Source organism: Salmo salar, chromosome 14, assembly GCF_965601325.2.
Source record: "Salmo salar chromosome 14, fSalSal1, whole genome shotgun sequence".
Classification (NCBI taxonomy): Eukaryota; Metazoa; Chordata; class Actinopteri; order Salmoniformes; family Salmonidae; genus Salmo; species Salmo salar.
The window spans coordinates 16,356,883-16,374,749 of record NC_138304.1 but is presented as its reverse complement, the minus strand read 5'-3'; the positions used below and the strand labels follow the sequence as shown (position 1 = coordinate 16,374,749).

General features: G+C 46.5%; 1 protein-coding gene across 3 annotated transcripts; it reads right to left on the bottom strand.

The window, feature by feature from the left end:
• Positions 1-3,310: 3,310 nt before the first annotated feature.
• si:ch211-267e7.3 (ADAMTS-like protein 2) lies at positions 3,311-17,586 on the bottom strand. Of its 3 annotated transcripts, none has more exons than XM_014139702.3 (18): positions 17,236-17,584; positions 14,539-14,720; positions 12,337-12,412; positions 11,565-11,667; positions 10,696-10,841; positions 10,269-10,392; positions 10,021-10,101; positions 9,591-9,766; positions 9,003-9,462; positions 8,373-8,730; positions 7,969-8,075; positions 7,520-7,646; positions 6,982-7,195; positions 6,419-6,574; positions 5,821-5,991; positions 5,204-5,380; positions 4,758-4,902; positions 3,311-4,673 (listed from the first exon to the last, which is right to left on the bottom strand). In XM_014139702.3, exons 1-18 carry the CDS (start codon positions 17,332-17,334, stop codon positions 4,552-4,554), a joined length of 3,024 nt encoding a protein of 1,007 aa, XP_013995177.1. In that variant the 5' UTR covers positions 17,335-17,584; the 3' UTR covers positions 3,311-4,551. The 3 variants fall into 3 exon arrangements, with proteins under 3 accessions (XP_013995177.1, XP_013995178.1, XP_013995180.1); XM_014139703.3 differs by having other exon boundaries at positions 7,969-8,072; XM_014139705.3 differs by lacking the exons at positions 3,311-4,673; positions 4,758-4,902; positions 5,204-5,380 and having other exon boundaries at positions 5,827-5,984; positions 17,236-17,586.
• Positions 17,587-17,867: the final 281 nt, after the last annotated feature.

Genomic DNA, 17,867 nt, shown 5'->3' with positions numbered 1-17,867 from the left:
CCTCGTGGAGTTGCAATGATCATGAGAACGGCGAGGAATCAGCCCAGAACTACACGGGAGGATCTTGTCAATGATCTCAAGGCAGCTGGGACCATAGTCACCAAGAAAACAATTGGTAACACACTACACTGTGAAGGACTGAAATCCTGCAGCGCCCGCAAGGTCCCCCTGCTCAAGAAAGCACATATACATGCCCGTCTGAAGTTTGCCAATGAACATCTGAATGATTCAGAGGACAACTGGGTGAAAGTGTTGTGGTCAGATGAGACCAAAATGGAGCTCTTGACATCAACTCAACTCGCCGTGTTTGGAGGAGGAGGAATGCTGCCTATGACCCCAAGAACACCATCCCCACCGTCAAACATGGAGGTGGAAACATTATGCTTTGGGGGTGTTTTTCTGATAAAGGGACAGGACAACTTCACCGCATCAAAGGGACGATGGACGGGGCCATGTACCGTCAAATCTTGGGTGAGAACCTCCTTCCCTCAGCCAGGGCATTGAAAATGGGTCGTGGATGGGTATTCCAGCATGACAATGACCCAAAACACACGGCCAAGGCAACAAAGGTGTGGCTCAAGAAGAAGCACATTAAGGTCCTGGAGTGGCCTAGCCAGTCTCCAGACCTTAATCCCATAGAAAATCTGTGGAGGGAGCTGAAGGTTCGAGTTGCCAAACGTCAGCCTCGAAACCTTAATGACTTGGAGAAGATCTGCAAAGAGGAGTGGGACAAAATCCCTCCTGAGATGTGTGCAAACCTGGTGGCCAACTACAAGAAACGTCTGACCGCTGTGATTGCCAACAAGGGTTTTGCCACCAAGTACTAAGTCATGTTTTGCAGAGGTTGTCAAATACTTATTTCCCTCATTAAAATGCAAATCATTTTATAACATTTTTGACATGCGTTTTTCTGGATTTTTTTTGTTGTTATTCTGTCTCTCACTGTTCAAATAAACCTACCATTAAAATTATAGACTGATTATTTCTTTGTCAGTGGGCAAATGTACAAAATCAGCAGGGGATCAAATACTTTTTTCCCTCACTGTACGTTATAAACTTGTATTCATAGGCTAGGTTGTAGCAACCTCATGATGGGTATAGGAAAAAATTTTGTATCATGTAGTAGCCTAAACCTATCACTGTTACATTGAACTGGGTGAATGGAATATGAATGACAGTCATCCAATATGGTGTAGTAGAAATAAGGCCATGCTCATTAAAAATAAATCGTGCTCCCTCATCTTAAACGACACTGACCACCACTGGATTCTACCCTAGAGGGTGTCACCAAATAATCAGTTATTTGGTGACATTAATAAATTCATTATAGTTTTATCTAAAAAGGATAACTTTTTAAATTTGTCACTATTTTTATTGGTATGAAATTCACTGAGTAGCATGGTCCTCACCGTCCTCCTCTGAGGAGCCTCCGCTGGTTGACGTTGTTGTGCCCCAATGCAACTAGTCCTCCCATCTCCCAGGCCTGTAACAGGAAACCCTGGAATTCCCAACAGCCTCCATAGTAACTGTGGGGAAAAGGTGAGGAGTGGAGCGGTGACCTGGGCAGTCTCAAACAGGAGTCATGCCCAATCCTAAACACTTGACCTTTGACCATAAAGAATGGCGAGAGTACGAGTGAGAGGCTAAGAAAGACAAAGCATGCAAAGCAAGCAAATTGAAATCGACCCTTTCAACCAAGATGAACAAGCTATCAACATTATGTACTTATTCTTAGACAAATCTTCCATGACCAGTAACACAACAGTAATTGCTATGTAACTATCAACTGCACACTGCCATACACTAGCTTACTACGTGGTTTACCTCCACTTTATCCGAGGTTGAACTATATTTTCCAAACTGATGATTGGCTGCATATGATAACCCTAGTGTTATGAGGACTAGAGTCACCTTTCTCCCCCGTCCATTGACGGTAAAATAATAACCCAATTTTTCCATCCCCTCTGACCAGGCCCCTGGGCTGATCCCCTCTGACCTGTGAGATTGGCCCTTGGCCTGTAGGAGGCGCTGCTGGCTAAGACTGTGTACAGGGGGGACCACAGAGCCATTGGGGAACGACAGGGCTCCCTCCATGAAGGCAGATATCAAGATAATGAGTAGAACGTGTGGATGCATCTAAAAAACAGCTATCAAAGGGAGACTGTATCACAGAAATACAACAGACAATTGGTAGTATTTCTCATGTACAAAATGCAGTGAAAATTGTTGATTTACCATACATACAGCATATAAGGTGTCACCAAACCATTACGAAATGCAAAACAAGACTACTGCAAATGACATACCTCTGACATACGATAAGGCACGATTCAGAAAGAACTGTTCTGTAATAGTCCAGTGTGGCTCAGTTGGTAGAGCATGGTGTTTGCAATGCCAGGGTTGTGGGTTTGATTCCCATGGGGGACTGGTACGGGAAAAAAGAAATGTATGCATTCACTGCTGTAAGTCGCTCTGGATAAGAGTGTCTGCTAAATGACAAAAATGTAATAGGCCCTACTTTATCATTATGTCTATCTTCTTCTAATTTTTGCCTACAGACAAATTCACTCTCGGTAACCTACCGAGATAATTCAAGACAATTTAAATACAGACTAATTGAACAGAAAAATAACAGATAGAAACTACCTGTCATACAGCGGGTGCTGGATCCAAGTGCTATACCGAAACTGTTGAGTGAGTTTCAATGACGATGGTAGTAATAGAGCGAGGGGAGAGACTTTAGCCATGCGAGTAGTACCTCTTTTCAAATCAAATGATGAAATTCAGGTGGCGGCATAAAAAAAAAAAAAAGAGGAAGTGAAGGGGTTAACTTCACACTGAATGGACAAAAGCAGGCCATTGCTAAACTCTTGCCCCCCACGTGCTAACAACGTCCTCAAAGTGGGGTTGAACTGCGCTCAGATTACGCATGACATCATGAAACACTAATCCCGTGTACTTGCCAAAACGAGTGGTCATTACTTTATTTTTTTATTTTTTTAATTGTTTCCCGTCATCTCCAACTCAACACGACGGTCAAGAAAAAAAAGGACAGGGTTGTCTAAGTTGTAAAGCCTTAACATTTCCGTCTGTGCTTGAAAGCCTGAACGATGCGATCATCTGAAGCCATTATATCATGAACGTCTTTCCAGATTCCGTAGTTCTTCTGTGGCCACCAACGTTTATTGTATTACCTCTAACCATTAGGTTCTCTTACTATGGCGCTATATGTGTTGTGGAAAAGTCCGAGGGAATGTACTATAGTAGCCTGGTAAAGCGGTGTAAACTCAACAACAAGAAAACAACCGTGGAACTTCCAAAACAGCTTGGCTTTTATTTTTCGGTCTTCCTAAAACAGCTGGAGACATACAGTACACATTTAGAACAATTACAGCAGAAGAGGTGGAGAGACCGTGCACTGAGTGGTCGAGCCACGGTTGGACGGTCGGACCGGTTGGTCTCTCCTGACCGTGGAGCTGTGGATCCAGCGCGATATACAGTCACGTAACAGGAGCTGCCTTTGGGGGGGGGGGGGGTTGTAGTGTTACTGAGCGGTTACTGAGCGGTTTGCGCCCGACACCCAGGGTTTTATAGCACCTTTGGTGGGAGTTGGTCTGGCTCCCAGGGTTTTGGGCTTGGGGGAAAAGGGGGTAGAGAGGTGGAGGGGGTGGAAGGTCTTGGGTTAGGGGTGAGGATAGGCATGAGGTTCTGGTAATGGTTAGGGAGGAAGGAGAGATTGGGGGACAATTCTAGCCTGGTCTCATCTGTATGTGCTTTAGGGAACCCCTCTCTGCAACGTTCCTTTCTTATCATTCCAAACGTGTACAGGTAACTGCCAAAATAATGGAAACACTTGAGTAAATGAGGGTTCTGGTGGCTCTGTTATGGTGTGGGGTGCATTTTCCTGGCATGGTTTATGTCCACTCAACCCCTTAGAGGGCAAGGTAAACGCCAACCTATGGTGATCACCTTCAACCTATGGTGAATAATTTCTACCCAGATGGGAGTGGATGACATTGCCTCCATCCACAGGGCACGAGTGGTCACTAAATGGTTTGATGAGCATGAAAACGATGTAAAGCATACGCCGTGGCCGTCTCAGTCACCAGAACTCAACCCAATTGAACACTTATGGGAGATTCTGGAGCGCCGCCCGAGACAGCGTTTTCCACCACCATCAACAAAACACCAAATTATGGAATTTCTCATGGAAGAATGGTGTCGCATCCCTCTGATAGAGTTCCAGACACTTGTAGAATCTATGCCAAGGTGCATGGAAGCTGTTCTGGTGGCTCGTGGTGGCCTAAGGCCCTATTAAGACACTTTACGTTGGCGTTTCCATTATTTTGGCAGTTACCCGTAGCTTTGGCATGAAAACAAGTCAGAGTTGGCTACAGGCCATATAACTTCTGGAACCAGGCTATAGGACAAGTCTACAATCTAAAGGAAAAGAGTCCAGGGCACAGTGCAAGGTGTCCTGTATGGGGACTGTCTTCACATTCTGTGGGGGGCCATTGTGAGTGCGGGCCCCTGGCCTGTGGCCCCTGGCCCTTACGGGGCCTTGCTCTTACAGGACTGGCAGCAGGCCTTCCTGTAGTACCAGTGTGTACACAGCTTCACCTTCAGCACCAGGGCACAGTTGGCCGTAGCCTTGTCCTGACACACCTCTTCAACTGGGGGAGAAGAGGGGGGGGACAATATTACAGTGGCCATTTTGACAGACAGACAGTTAAGCAGACAGACAGCGTTCTTCCTACCTGGGGCCTCTGTGGGACAGGCCTGCACCTCACACGTCTGCCCGGCCTCAGGTTTGAGGGCGGAATCACAGCTGTGGCCTAGCTCCTCCCCCTGGTAGCACTTCACCTCCCGAACGTGCACCCCGCTGCCACATGTCTTACTGCACTGTGATGGGAGGAGAAGAAAAGCAATGACATTACTCACACACAGGAACAAAAAGTGACAAGCGTCCACATTTTGTATTGTGTTTGAGAAGGGAGAGAGTGAGAGCATCAAAACAAACCCTGCAGTTATTCTTTCCCATCTACTACTAAACTATGACTTAAATACTGATAGAATGGTCTAAATAACAGTGGAATGAGCTAGAGGAGACTGCCCTCGACAGAGTGCGATGGAGAGGAGTCACTGATGGTCCTAAGTAAGTGAGTAACAGTGACAGCGGTTGGATTGCTCTAACGACATGTACCTGAGACCAGGAAGTGGTGAACCACTTGGAGCAGGGCCTCTCGAAGCAGGCGGAGCTCTCCTCGGGTTTGAGGGCGGAGTCACACATCTGCCCGTGGAACTCCTTGAACACGCCGTCCTCCAGGCCTGAACACACCACCTGCCGCGTTTTCACCCCCCGCCCACAGGTGGTGTTACACTGGTGGCACACAGGGAGGGAGGAGAGGAAGATTGTCACAGCCACAGCCAGAGACTTCTGTGTCATCTTACATGTACTTCCTTTGTGGATCATGCATTTCAAACAGCGGTACATGCAGGTAAGAAAGGAAGACTGTTACGCCCAAAACCAGTCATCGGTAGTCCCTCATGCATTTTTTTCATGGCCTTTTTTATTTAATGAAGTTTTGTCCTTGCTGTAAGGCCTGGACTTGTTTGTTGCGTTATTACCATGACAATGTTTGTTTAACGCCGCTACGGCAATGTTTGTTAAGCGTATTGAATGAAATGGAAATGAAAATAGAAACGACTGAAGCTGAACTCAGTGAACTCTCAAATAAAAGATCTGACTTGTACTGAGAGGCTGTTGTGACCGCCCTGCTAGGCGAGTCTTTCTTCTCCGTAAAGCTACAGCACACTCACCTGTTCCCACTCCTGTTCCACCCAGTGCGCGGGGCAGTTCTTGTCCCCACAGGGGTACACGGCCAGGGGCTTGAGGTCCAGGTCGCACTGGCCGTCAGAGATCACGTTGCCGTTGCTGTTCTTGCACGCCACGTAGCGCGTCATCCTGCCCTCGCCACAGGCCCCTGAACACTTAGAGAGTACACAGACAGCCAGGGGTGGGGAGGAAGGGGAGAGAGAGAGAGAGAGAGAGAGAGAGAGAGAGAGAGAGTGAGGGAGGGACAGTAAGGAAGAGTAAGAAGATGTATGAGAGAGACAATACGTGATGACAGGGAAAATAGAGGGAGGGAAACAAAGGGACAAGGAGGGAGAGCGTATTCAAGATCAAGAGGAGCTGTGTTGATTTCCTATCAATGATATATTATCAAAATACAATATCAAGATTCTTTTTTTTCAGCCCATATTGCTGCTAAGGCCTAAGAACATGACGATCTGAGAGTAGTTGATGAACCTGTATAGGAGGTTCTTCCTGACCACGTGAACACGCCTGGGGAAAACCCCTGGGCGTTAGCTGTGCCTAGGCTAAGACCTTTGGTGCAGCTGAGGGTGGTTAACTCACAGGGCCCCAGTCCGAAACAGTCCACCTGCGGTCGCAGGGTGGTCCCTCACACTCCTTCTCACTGAGTGGCCGCGAGGATTCGTTACACAGGCGCGTCTCCATGGAGCAGCGCACCTCCCGACTCCTCAAACCCCGTCCCCCACACCGAGCGGAACACTGGAAGAGAGAAACGACCACGTTGCCCTCCATCAGTGCTCAGAGAGCACTCACTATTATAATCCTTCACTCGAGTGGTTTTTATTGTTTTTTTTTAACTAGGCAAGTCAGTTAAGAACAAATTCTTACTTACAATGACGGCCTAGGAACAGTGGGTTAACTGCCTTGTTCGGGGGCAGAACGACAGATTTTTACCTCGTCAGCTCGGGGATTCGATCTAGCAACCTTTCGGTTACTGGCCCAACGCTCTAACCACTAGGCTACCTCCCGTGATCCAGCGATGAAGTATGATAGCTAACATTTTACAACTTCACATGGTTACTACTGTTACCCAGAACACATACTTGAAGATCCACTTCTATCTTAAAGATTCCTTGACAGATACACCATTTTTTAAAAACACACACCTCAGACCAGTCAGAGACTTCCCACTGTGGGCCACAGCCTTTGCTCTTGCAGGCCTTGCGCACCATTGGTTTCTGCAGCTCTGCAGCCACACACAGCTCGTCATACACAGAGCTGTCGAAGCCTGGAGCCATCATCTTCCAGCAGCGCACCGTGCGGAACTGGAAGCCCTCGCCGCACGTCCTCGAACACTCACTCCACCGACTGGTCTCCCACCTAGGGTGAAGACCCAGTCAGCCCAAGTATAACGGTTAGTATACGGCTTTAGCTCCGCTGGCTAACGCAATCTTATGGCATGCAGGGCAACCAGGTTCAAACTCCAGTCGGTCACAATTGTACTGGAGAACAGTTATTATTTGTGTGAAGGGAATGGCAGACTGAATGCCAACAGGCATATCGCTTCAAAGGAGCTACAAACCCAGTCATTATTCTGAAACCATCAGGTCCTAGCCAACGGAATACAATTCAGAATACTATTTACGGGTCTAGGAGGAGCCCAATCTGATGTTGCAGTGAAACTGAGCGTATGGGTTATCCAACCTGGGTGGACACTCCTTCCCGGTGCAGAACTCATGTGTGGGTTCTGGTCTGGTCACGGCGTCACAGTAAGTCTCATCCACCTCAGAGCCGTCATACCGGACACACAGGGCGTAGGACGTGCTGATACCTGGCAAGGAAACGTAGACTACCATGACCAATATAATACCGAAACTCACACAGCTGTTGAACAGTCGGGGTTAAACAAAATATCCCAGTGAACACGTATCCTTTACGTTAAGTTGGTTAATGAGACTGAAGTATATTTAGTGAGAGGTATGATCAACGTGGAGAGAAGAGACACTAAGTGATTTGCCAGTACTGGTGGGTGGCTATGTTTGTGTAACGTGTGTGAGAATATGTGTATAAAGTGTGTGTACAATGTGTGTGTGTGTGTGTGTGTCTGTGTGTCTGTGTACACTGTGTGTGTGTGGTGTGGCTGGTAGCTGCACCTGTGGTACATGTTGAGCTGCAGGGTGCATACGCAGATACCTTCCATCTGTACATGTCAGCAAGGCTGATGTCACGGTCGAGCAATCCCACCTCAAACTCATTGCTGCTGGAACGCATGGGGAGAGAGAGGGAGGAAGAAGGACAAAACCGGAGAATGGGAGGAAGAGATCGAGGGAGAGGGAGAAAGGTGATTGAACGTCTGAATTGAACCAAATTGAACCTAGCAATGTATCTACTTAATATAAAGCTAGGTACCGTTGGGGGAAAAGCACATCATGGTAATTCAATATAAAAATGCAAAGGGACAATAAATAACAACAAACTAAAGCACATATAATGCGGCAGACCCTCCTCACGCCCAACCCCCAAAGTCTCCCCCCACCCCTCCACTAAGGCTGCTCACCTCTCTGTGTCGGGGGCCTGTACCGGCTCTACCTGGTGGAGGTTGACGAGGTTGGAACTCTCTGTCCCGTTGGGCTCTGGTTCGAAAAGGAGTCCATAGGGGGCGCTGTCCTCAGCCGTGGCCTCGTGGAGGTTGAGGCTGCCTGGGTAGATATCCAGCTGGGCCAGGCTGTTGTCCAGTGAGGAGCTGGTGTTGAGTTCCAGGAGAGGGCAGAGGTTGGAGCCATCCTGGCAGGGTTGTCTGAAGCCTCCTGGCTCAGAGACCAGGTCCAGGAACAGGCTCCTGTGGAGGGGCTTGGATGGTCGGTGGGTGCCGTTGGGACCGGGAGAGTCACCATCGATCAAGTTGGAGTCTGTCCCTTGTAAAATATTGTAAAATTCATAGAAATTATTTCAAATCTCATTAAAAATTCTATAGAACATTCCCACTACAAAAGGGCATCAAAACTGTTTGCTGATATCCCGCAATAATATACTTCGAAAAACCTTCCCAACTAAAAGTGACAGACTACAGGCCAATGTCCTTGTTCGTTACAGATACAACAATGTATGTACATTTGAAAGTTAAAACTCTCTGTAAAATAGTCCAGTGGATACACAGCCCAGATATCAACTTCCTACTCAGACTCACTGTAGTTAGCAGGTGCAGGATGTCCCTGGTCTCCTAGCTTATTCTCCAGGTTGTTGTGGTAGATCTCACTGGCTGGTCTGAACACCAGCATGGCTGGAGGTTGACTGAGGTTGAGAGGAGCCTGTAGTTCCCACACAAGACCTTCATGGTCATGATCCAGGTCATGGTCTACATCTGGGGGCTCGTCCGGGACCAGGACACCACTGTGGTTTCCCAGCTTCCCATAATCCTCGCTGGCCTCAATCTCATTATCATTCAAGGAGAGTTCAGTGGCGTTGGCTATTGTATCTGGGGCCACCGGGGGCCATGGTTCTGGGACCGCTGGTTCAACAACGGACAGTGCTCGTATCTGGACCTCCTCTGGAGGTGAGGCTACTGGGGTTGTTGTGCGGGCTTCTGGGGTGCGAGGTACGGTGTACTCATATGTGATGTGGGGCATCTTTCCGTTCAGGTTGTAGTACTTGTATAAAAGGGTAAGAGGCCTTTCAATCACATTACAACAAAGCCAACATGTCAATTGTCTATTTTTAGGAATCACTGGGAAACATGCCCTAGTTACCTACAGACAGTACATACCTAAATACCTACCATGACGTTTAGCCCCTGGTCAGTGGGTCCTTGGGCGATGATGTACTCAAATCCATCTGATAAGAGGTTAGCAGGTCTCCTGTACTTGAAGACTGTGCCAGCAACACGGAAGTTACGGGGATTGTCGATAACTGTGTTCCCATTGAAAAAGAAGTGTCCTGCTTCATCGGATAGGGCTGGAGGAAAGCAATAAGATCTTATGGACAACAGCTGTAACAACTTTCTCGCTAAATGAATTTTGTTTTAGATTTATTCCACGAACCCAGACACAAGTTTTGATTGGATAGGGCCTATGGTAATCGCACGGAAATCAACAACAGCTCATATTTCTTCATTCTGGTAACTATGACGGTTGTTCTGCTTGTTAAGTTTCACAATTTCTAGTTACTGTATCCCAATAAAATTCAATACAACATGTTCTGAATCTTACCCAGTATATTCTCGGTTTTCCGTCTCTCAATGATCTGGATGTCGGTGGCACCAACAGGAATGTTGGTGATAAACACATAACCTGATCCAAAGGGAAAAAAACAAGATCACCCACTTTAGTTGTGCCTTTATTTCCAGGCACACTGTGACATGGAGGTTAGGACTTTTTGATTTTATAGATGTTTAGAAGGGCACTTAAAAAAAAAGTAGGATATGCTGTATAACCTCTTGATACTACTTAAGATATACCTAACTGTGTGCTCCCTTTCCGGTGAGATCCAGACACTCTGTAGCAGGAGCTGCCATTCCCGCCGCACACGCCGCACGTATCTACCGTTTTACTGGAGTAAAGCTTCCCGTCACAACCCACCGTCTGTAGTACAGGGCAGCCAGGGGAGAGAAGAGAAGAAAGTCCTCATGAGTTTGGGATCCTTTTTCCTAACCCTGTGACCTGACCAGGAAAAACTAGGTATATTGTTTGGCAGATGCTTTGAACTAAACGAGACTCAAGTGGCTAATCAGGTTTAAAAAATCTCCTGGCAACAACTCATTACAGACCATAGGTCCAAAGGGCATTGATTGACATTGCTTGGCAGATGCTTTGAACCAAAAGAGACTCAAGCGGTTGATCACGGGGGAAAAAATTATGGTCCTAATACCGATCCCTGTGGCGCACCTGACACTGGCCCTCGATGCAGACGCCCTGGTAGATGCCGTCCCGGCAGTAGGTTCCGTCGTGGGCCGGGACCAGCAGCTGCCTCTCCCCTGTGGTGCTGGTGCACTGAAGGTCACACGGCTTGTTGGAGATACTGATGTAGTCATCTGGGACAGGAAGTGACAAGAGAACAACTTAAAGAAATGTTCAGATACTCTTATGTTCGTTAAGGCTGTTTAAACGCTAGCTACAAAAGCCAGTCCCTGAGGTTATTGTCTAGAACGGAGATTTGATTAGAAAAGGATTTGGAAATTCACCCAAATGCGATTAGATATGAATGAGAATGTTTTTATTTGTCATGCCTATATGTCATTTACCTAGAAACCGAGACATAATAGTCTGAGTTTAAAGATGACATAAGCCTTGGACTGGGGCCTTAAAGCATGATGCAAGACGTTCTATGGAAAGGTACTCGTTTCCTGATTCTGGCAGGCAAGAGTCAAGCGAGGCAGACATAAAAGAATGAAAGACAAAGAGAAATGAAGGAGCAATCATGAGGGAAAAAAATGAACATCAAACAAATGCAACTAGGCAAAAGCTTGAGAGAGAAAGGAAGAAGGAGAGAGGGAGAAATAGAAGGTGCGTCCCAGTAATAGCTTCTTTCTCCTGAAGTATGCACATGTTCATTACTTCCCACAAATCTAAAAGCATAGGATTGGTGGAGGCATGAGCTAGTGGGAGTCTTCACCAAATTTCTTATACCAGTCATTTCCTTTTTGAATCAGTAAAGGTGAACAACCGCACACTTCTATAGGAAGGAGAAATAATTGGGACCTAGCAAAATAGCATTTTAGAGGACGAAAACCATCTATGACTAATGCATTGCTTACCTGGATAGAGGGGCACCCACTCATAGTGTCTCCTGCCGAAGGCTTTGGCGTTGAACTGGGAGCACTGCTGCTGCTTAAAGCTAACACTGGTACTGACGCAGGGCTGGGGAGAAAGACGAGAACAGCAGGATGAGACAAGAGTAAACCAAGTCTCAGAAACAAACGGGAGTAGTGTAGGCAAGGCATGTTTTTTGGAACGTGACACTGAAACATCTTCAGTCTAAAGCTCATATTCCCCTTTAACAGGGCAGTCCGCAGTTGAAAACAATAACAACGGGCCACCCTGCCTCTGTTTTGGTAAAAAGCTGAGGGATGGGCCTGGAGAAATGTAAACAATCTTAAATGCATACAGTAGACTGAGCTATTGATGCAAGGACTGACCATCCAAGATATCAAAATGACAGTTTTGAGCATATTTGGAGGCTATAGAGGGTTTGTTTACATATATAATGTTTCCAAACATTGGAGTAAAACAAGCATATATTTTGGGTTCCGATAGGGTACGACAGTTATACTTAGCTCATCTGGAAGTTATAAGCTACCTGTATATTCTTCAAGAATCAATTAGTATATATAAAGTCCAAAGAGTATGCAACTGCAGATTGCCCCTTTAAAGGGGTGCTGAATTAATGTAAACGTAATCCATTAGAAATTGGTAGGGCAATGGTGCATACGCTAATAGATGCCTAGCAACAAGTGTTGTTGAGACTCAGTTGATACTCCCAAAATGAGAGGAGAAAATCCAATGCATGGTGCTGGTGTAAAAGCATACCTGAAGTGGACATAGCTGATACTGCTTCGGAGATCCGACACAGAAGGAGCTGTTGATGTTCTGTGTGGCAGTGAGTCTGGAGAGAAAGGGTTTTACACATACTTATCTGGCATGAGCAGACACAATGTGATATTACAATAAAGATACCGCAATTTGAACCTTGTTAAGGGTCTTACAGTGTACTCCGTAAGATTTGTAAAGTGGAAGTGGCCTCAAACGTTCCCGATAAGCTCAGGTTATACATTAGGTACATGGAAGAAAAAAGGGGAGTTACTCTGGTATCTCCACTGTGGTGATCGCTTTAAGGAGTCAGCCCTTCATGTTTAGCCTACTTTTCTAACATGAGATAGACACATCTAGCTCTCACAGTCTGAGCCCCACCTAGACTCCAGATGTTGAACGTTCCCAGGCTTTTTCAGAGCTTTCCCCAACACTCCTTCCACTCCTCCCCTCCAGATGTGGGTCTCCTCTTCTCTCCCTCTCTCTCATTCTCTCTCTAACACACCCTTTCCATCTCCCCTCTTTCGTTCCCTTGTTCTCTTCCCCTCTCTCTCTCCCTGTCTCTCTCTTTGTCTTTATTCACCCGCCCACCCCCACCCTCTCTCTCTCTCCTTTCCCCTCTCTCTCTCTTTACTCACATCTGCCTCTTTCTCTCTCTCTCTCTCTCTCTCTCTCTCCCCACCCCCCCTCACCCTCCCCAAACCCCCACACCACACAGGGGGAGTGTTAATGGGCGCCAGGTGGAACAGCTCAAAGTCAAACCCTGGTGCTTATCTGGGGAGGAATCTCCCCCTAAATGGCCCAGCGCCTGACTAAAAGCCCTTTTATAAATATGGCTGTTACTCCGGCCAGACTGGCCCGTGTCATGTGGAACCGTTGACCGCCGGGATTGATGTTCATTCCACAGGACATTCCTCGGGCCGCAAGAGGGTGCCCCGGAGGTTATTTGTCAGGCGGGGAAACATCTCTTTTTCACGCTCTCTCTGTCTCTTTCTTTCGTTCCCTCTCTTTCTCTCTCTCTCTCTCTCTCTCTCTCTCTCTCTCGACCTCCTATTCTCTCAAAGGAAAACCGGCGGGGTCAAAACCTACACTACAATCTAAGCCATATGGAAATATGACATTTTGTATTTGTCTCCCTAGAAACTGTTAATCCACATAACTGTCAAGTTAATGAAAACCCCAATCCACCTTCCAGTGAACAAACGCAGTTCTCAAACCAATCCATCAGCATGATTGCTTGATTACTCCCCAAACAAAACACATATACATGTTATATGTTATAGTGCATGTTATGTCACACACACACCAACAGCAGGGGCCGTCAGGCAGGTTTGAACGTGGACACTCCAGACCGGAGGTCATTGAGCCCCCAATTACCAGCCGTTTAAATGAACTCTGGAGTCAAACCCGCTGATGAGGACTGACACCCCCCCAGTATGAGAAGTGGGTTCAGTTCAGGGTCAAACTGTGTGTGTGTGTCTGTGTGTGTGTGTTTGTGTGTTAGCAGCACTGCAGCCTGTCAGTCCTGGTCAGACCACTGCTGGGAGACATTTCCGGAACACTTGGAAGTAAGTGTGTGTTGTAATGCCTACATTAGGCTGTCATAAGTGTAATGGTGTAAAGCGTGTCATAACAGTTTGTGACAGCAGGAAACAGGAAGCGTTTTATAAGTCTTGATTGGTTGACTCTGTGATGGTTGAACCTCAATTTCTAGGCTTCCTGAATGAGCGTTTGGAGTATGGTAGAACTGTTGTGGGAAATATTGTCACTCTTACAGAAATCTCATACAGTGTGTTATAACCCAAAAACAAATGTAAGTGTTGGGTCTAATTTTCCTCCAGGAGAGTATTCCACAAACAACATTAATGAGTTGGCAAGCTAACTTTTCAAACCTTTTTTTTTAACCAATTTGAGTAGCCATAATGATTAGCAGCCTGACTCCTTGGTCCCACTGGCCTAGTTAATTCTAGCATTGGGTTGGCTCGCTGCTCCCTAAAAACTATAGCAGGCAGTGGCAGCTTCAGAGAAGTGATGGTTAGTTAGGTTCCCAAGTTTTGCCTTTATTTCCTGACCAGGAAAAACTGGTTGTAGAAATAATGCACGGCCCGCACACACACGATTGCTCCAGCACATACCTTTTTGTTAGGCAACGTTTCAATCCAAGACTGGATCTTCGTCAGGTCAGTGATGGTGTATCTTTACCTCTGCTGCAGACAGTGTCGTTCCTGAGAGCGCACCCCTCCTCCACAGGTCCTGGAGCAGGTGGACCAGCTGCTCCACTCTCCCCACCACTGGGCCACCTCGTCGGGCTGCTGCCCCCGGCTCTGGTGCCTCTGGCTGTGCCGGCTCTGCCGCTGGACCTCCTCCCTCCCGTCACTACTGTCCTGGCAGAGACAGAGTATTTTACATGTGTATTACACTGTATGTACAGTATGCACCTGTGTGTGTGTGCGCGCGTGGGTGCTTGTTGCGTGTGCATGTCCGCCTCGATGTAGTTTAGGTTGTCCAGAACTGTTTTGTCTCTTCTTCTCTCTCTCCATAAGGAAGGCATAAGGGACAGTTGTGTTGTTTCCTATACGTATTGGGAACAGCCCTGTAGCTCTAACAGTAGGGTTGCTGTGCAGACTGCAATTGGCAGCAGCAGCTGGCTGGACTGTTCCATTAAACCCGAGCGGGTACGGAAAACGAAAAGACCGAAAATCACTTTAGGTGGCATTCGCACAAGATTCCCATTGTGAGTGTTCTGTCTGTATGTAAGAGTAAGGGCAGCAAGCAACGCGGTAACATGATTGACTTTGCTATGCTTCCTCCTGAAGTGTGTCCTCCCTGCATGAATAAGCACCCACTGGGGAGTGTTTCCCTAAACCATTCAGTGAACACATTGCGACCACTTATGGTGCTATGGTACACTTTCCACCGGACGAACCTGTTAACACGTGTTTGGATACACTGGCTGAAGCAGAGTCCAAAAAGGCTGCTGCTACCTCCTGGGGTATGCCTTAAAACCTATAGACTTTCAGAGTGTATTCCAAGTGGTGAAAGATGCAGGGGTAATACAGTTTACTTCTGTGACTTAAAGGAAAGCAGAAACCTAACCAAAACCTGTAATCCATTTAGGAGGGAGAGAGAGGGGGAAGGAGAGAGAGAGAGAGAAAGAAAGAGCCTAAAATTCAAAACAGAGCTGGTGGTTGGCTATGAATATCTTTTCTTTACAGAGGTAGAGACAGGCCAAGACTTTTAAGAGCATTACTGTGCTCTTGATGAGTTAGAGAGGTGGATGAGAGACTGGAGGGAGGAGGAGGGGAGAGATGGAAGGAGGGAGGGGGAATGGAGACAGAGGGAGGATTGAGGGCTGCTAAAACGAGTGCTAGATGAAAGGGCCAGTGACTGTCTGTGAGTAACTGAAGCCGACTCCTGTTGTCTAGACTTCAGGTTAATCGTAGCCCTCTAAACCTGACCATTAGAGTGCATTAACAGCACACAGACACTGCCATGGCTGGCCACACTGTTCTAGGGCCTAGGATTTCTTCCCAATGATTAATGTTTCACACTCAGTAGTTCTCAAGAGTAGAAACTGTGGTTATAGAACCTATATTCATCTGCACATTTTGAATGATTTGCAGCCATTTTTTTTAGGTATTTTTAGGTTGCCTATAATTTGTGTTTTATAATTTTGGGAAGACTTGTGTTTGCATGTTTTGCTGGCCTATAGTCTATATGACAGCCATATAGATTTCACAACACGCTCATTTTACATCACCACAAATTTGAATACAAGAACTGGTAATGCTAAAATCACAAACATGAGCAAAAATCCTAAAAGACTTGACAGTTCTGTAACTCAACTAGGGGGACTAGATGCTTGTCCAAACAAGAATGCGCAAGCCCCATATGTTTTTCTGAATGCCCTCTGGATATCTAGGAATCTAAATAGACTATTTACTTTTTCACGTTTTAATGCACCAGGTTCTCAAACAATGGACCTCCCGGGAAGTACAAATGAGTATACTTTGGGAGGCGGCGGCGGCGAACGGCGTCCGGTGGGAGAGGGGGGATAATTGTGCATGGGACAGTTGTATTACAATGTTACTGGAGTTAAGCGGGTCAGCTGCTGCCGCCACCGAGCACCGGTCAGGTGGATGCCATGTGGATGATTCAAGAGCCTGAGTTGTTGCTCATACATCAATAATGGACACGAACCCTTGGAAATGGAAAACCATATCGTTCAAAAACGCTGTTTTCACGTAGGTAGACGGGTTTGAAGCATGTCTGTAAAATGTTCCCGTAACTTTTTTCTTTTTTCTTCCAGAAGCTGTGTTATAACATAGTTCCCTTGATGTTGGTTTGAGGTAAACTAGCCGCGGCTACTATGTTAGCCCATAGGATCCTCTTGTAATATCCCATGTCAAACGTCTCCAGATGACCTCCCTTCAGTTTGAACTCAAGTACAATCCAGTACCGTATCCTTCCTCGTCTTCCGCCCCTGCCCCTCATTAGTTTTAGTCCAGTGGACCACGAAGCTCTCTAATAAATGTGCAGCTACTTCAACAGCTTCGGAAATGCCAGGCAGGCAGAAATAAAGACTCCAGCTGGGGCTTTGATCTTAAAGCGTAGTCTACAAAAGGAGTTCGGCATGAAACGGATAGCGGAAAAGAAGGCGCAAAACCTAGACTTCACTAATAGCCTACAGTACCGAATGAATTGAAATTGTTGCAGGCAAGCATGGGTTAGTAGGCTAGTCTAGAAAACAGCGTAATCTCTTGCCATTTGAACGCTTTCACACAAATACCGGCATACAAGAGTAGACATTTGCGTTGAGAACAAGGATGTTTGAAGCGCACGGCTTTATGGATAAGATTTTTTTTTAAACAATTTTTGAATGAAAAGTATGCGATTTACCTTAATGTTGCTGGTGGATGCTCTCTCAAAAGTTCCGAATAGGAAGACAGCGCTGTGAATAAGAATAATACCGAATCTTGCGCTCCAAAAACAGTACATGGTTCATTTAGGAACAAGGAGACCTCGCCCCCCCAACCTTAACCACAGCTTGAAAGGGAGGCTCGCACTAAGAGGTCTATTGGGAAGAAAATCCTTGATGCTTTCTTTAATGGCTTTACAACCTGCTGGCCCGAAGGGAAAAGGGGGTTGGTCAAGCTGGCTTTGATTGACGTTGTAGACTTGCAGAACCTTGTACCCTAAATCTAAAACCCACTTCTGGCTCTTTCAATAGTGACTACCTCCACCAGGGGTAGTGGGATAGTTCTCCTGTGTGTCTGTGTCTGTGCGTGAAAGAGCCAGAGAGAGAGAGAGAGAGTTGGGACCATAAACAAGAGAGAGTGTTTTGGAACCATAAACAAGAGAGAACATTTTCACATCGATTTGCCTATATTTATAGGGTGTAGAGAAACAACTATTGATAGTATAAAAAGGGGGAAGACCTATGGTGTTATGATGTAACACAGAATGGGGAGGTAGTAGGGTAGTTGAACTCACATCTCATGTCCCCTTATGCATAAGGGAGTGACCGAAAT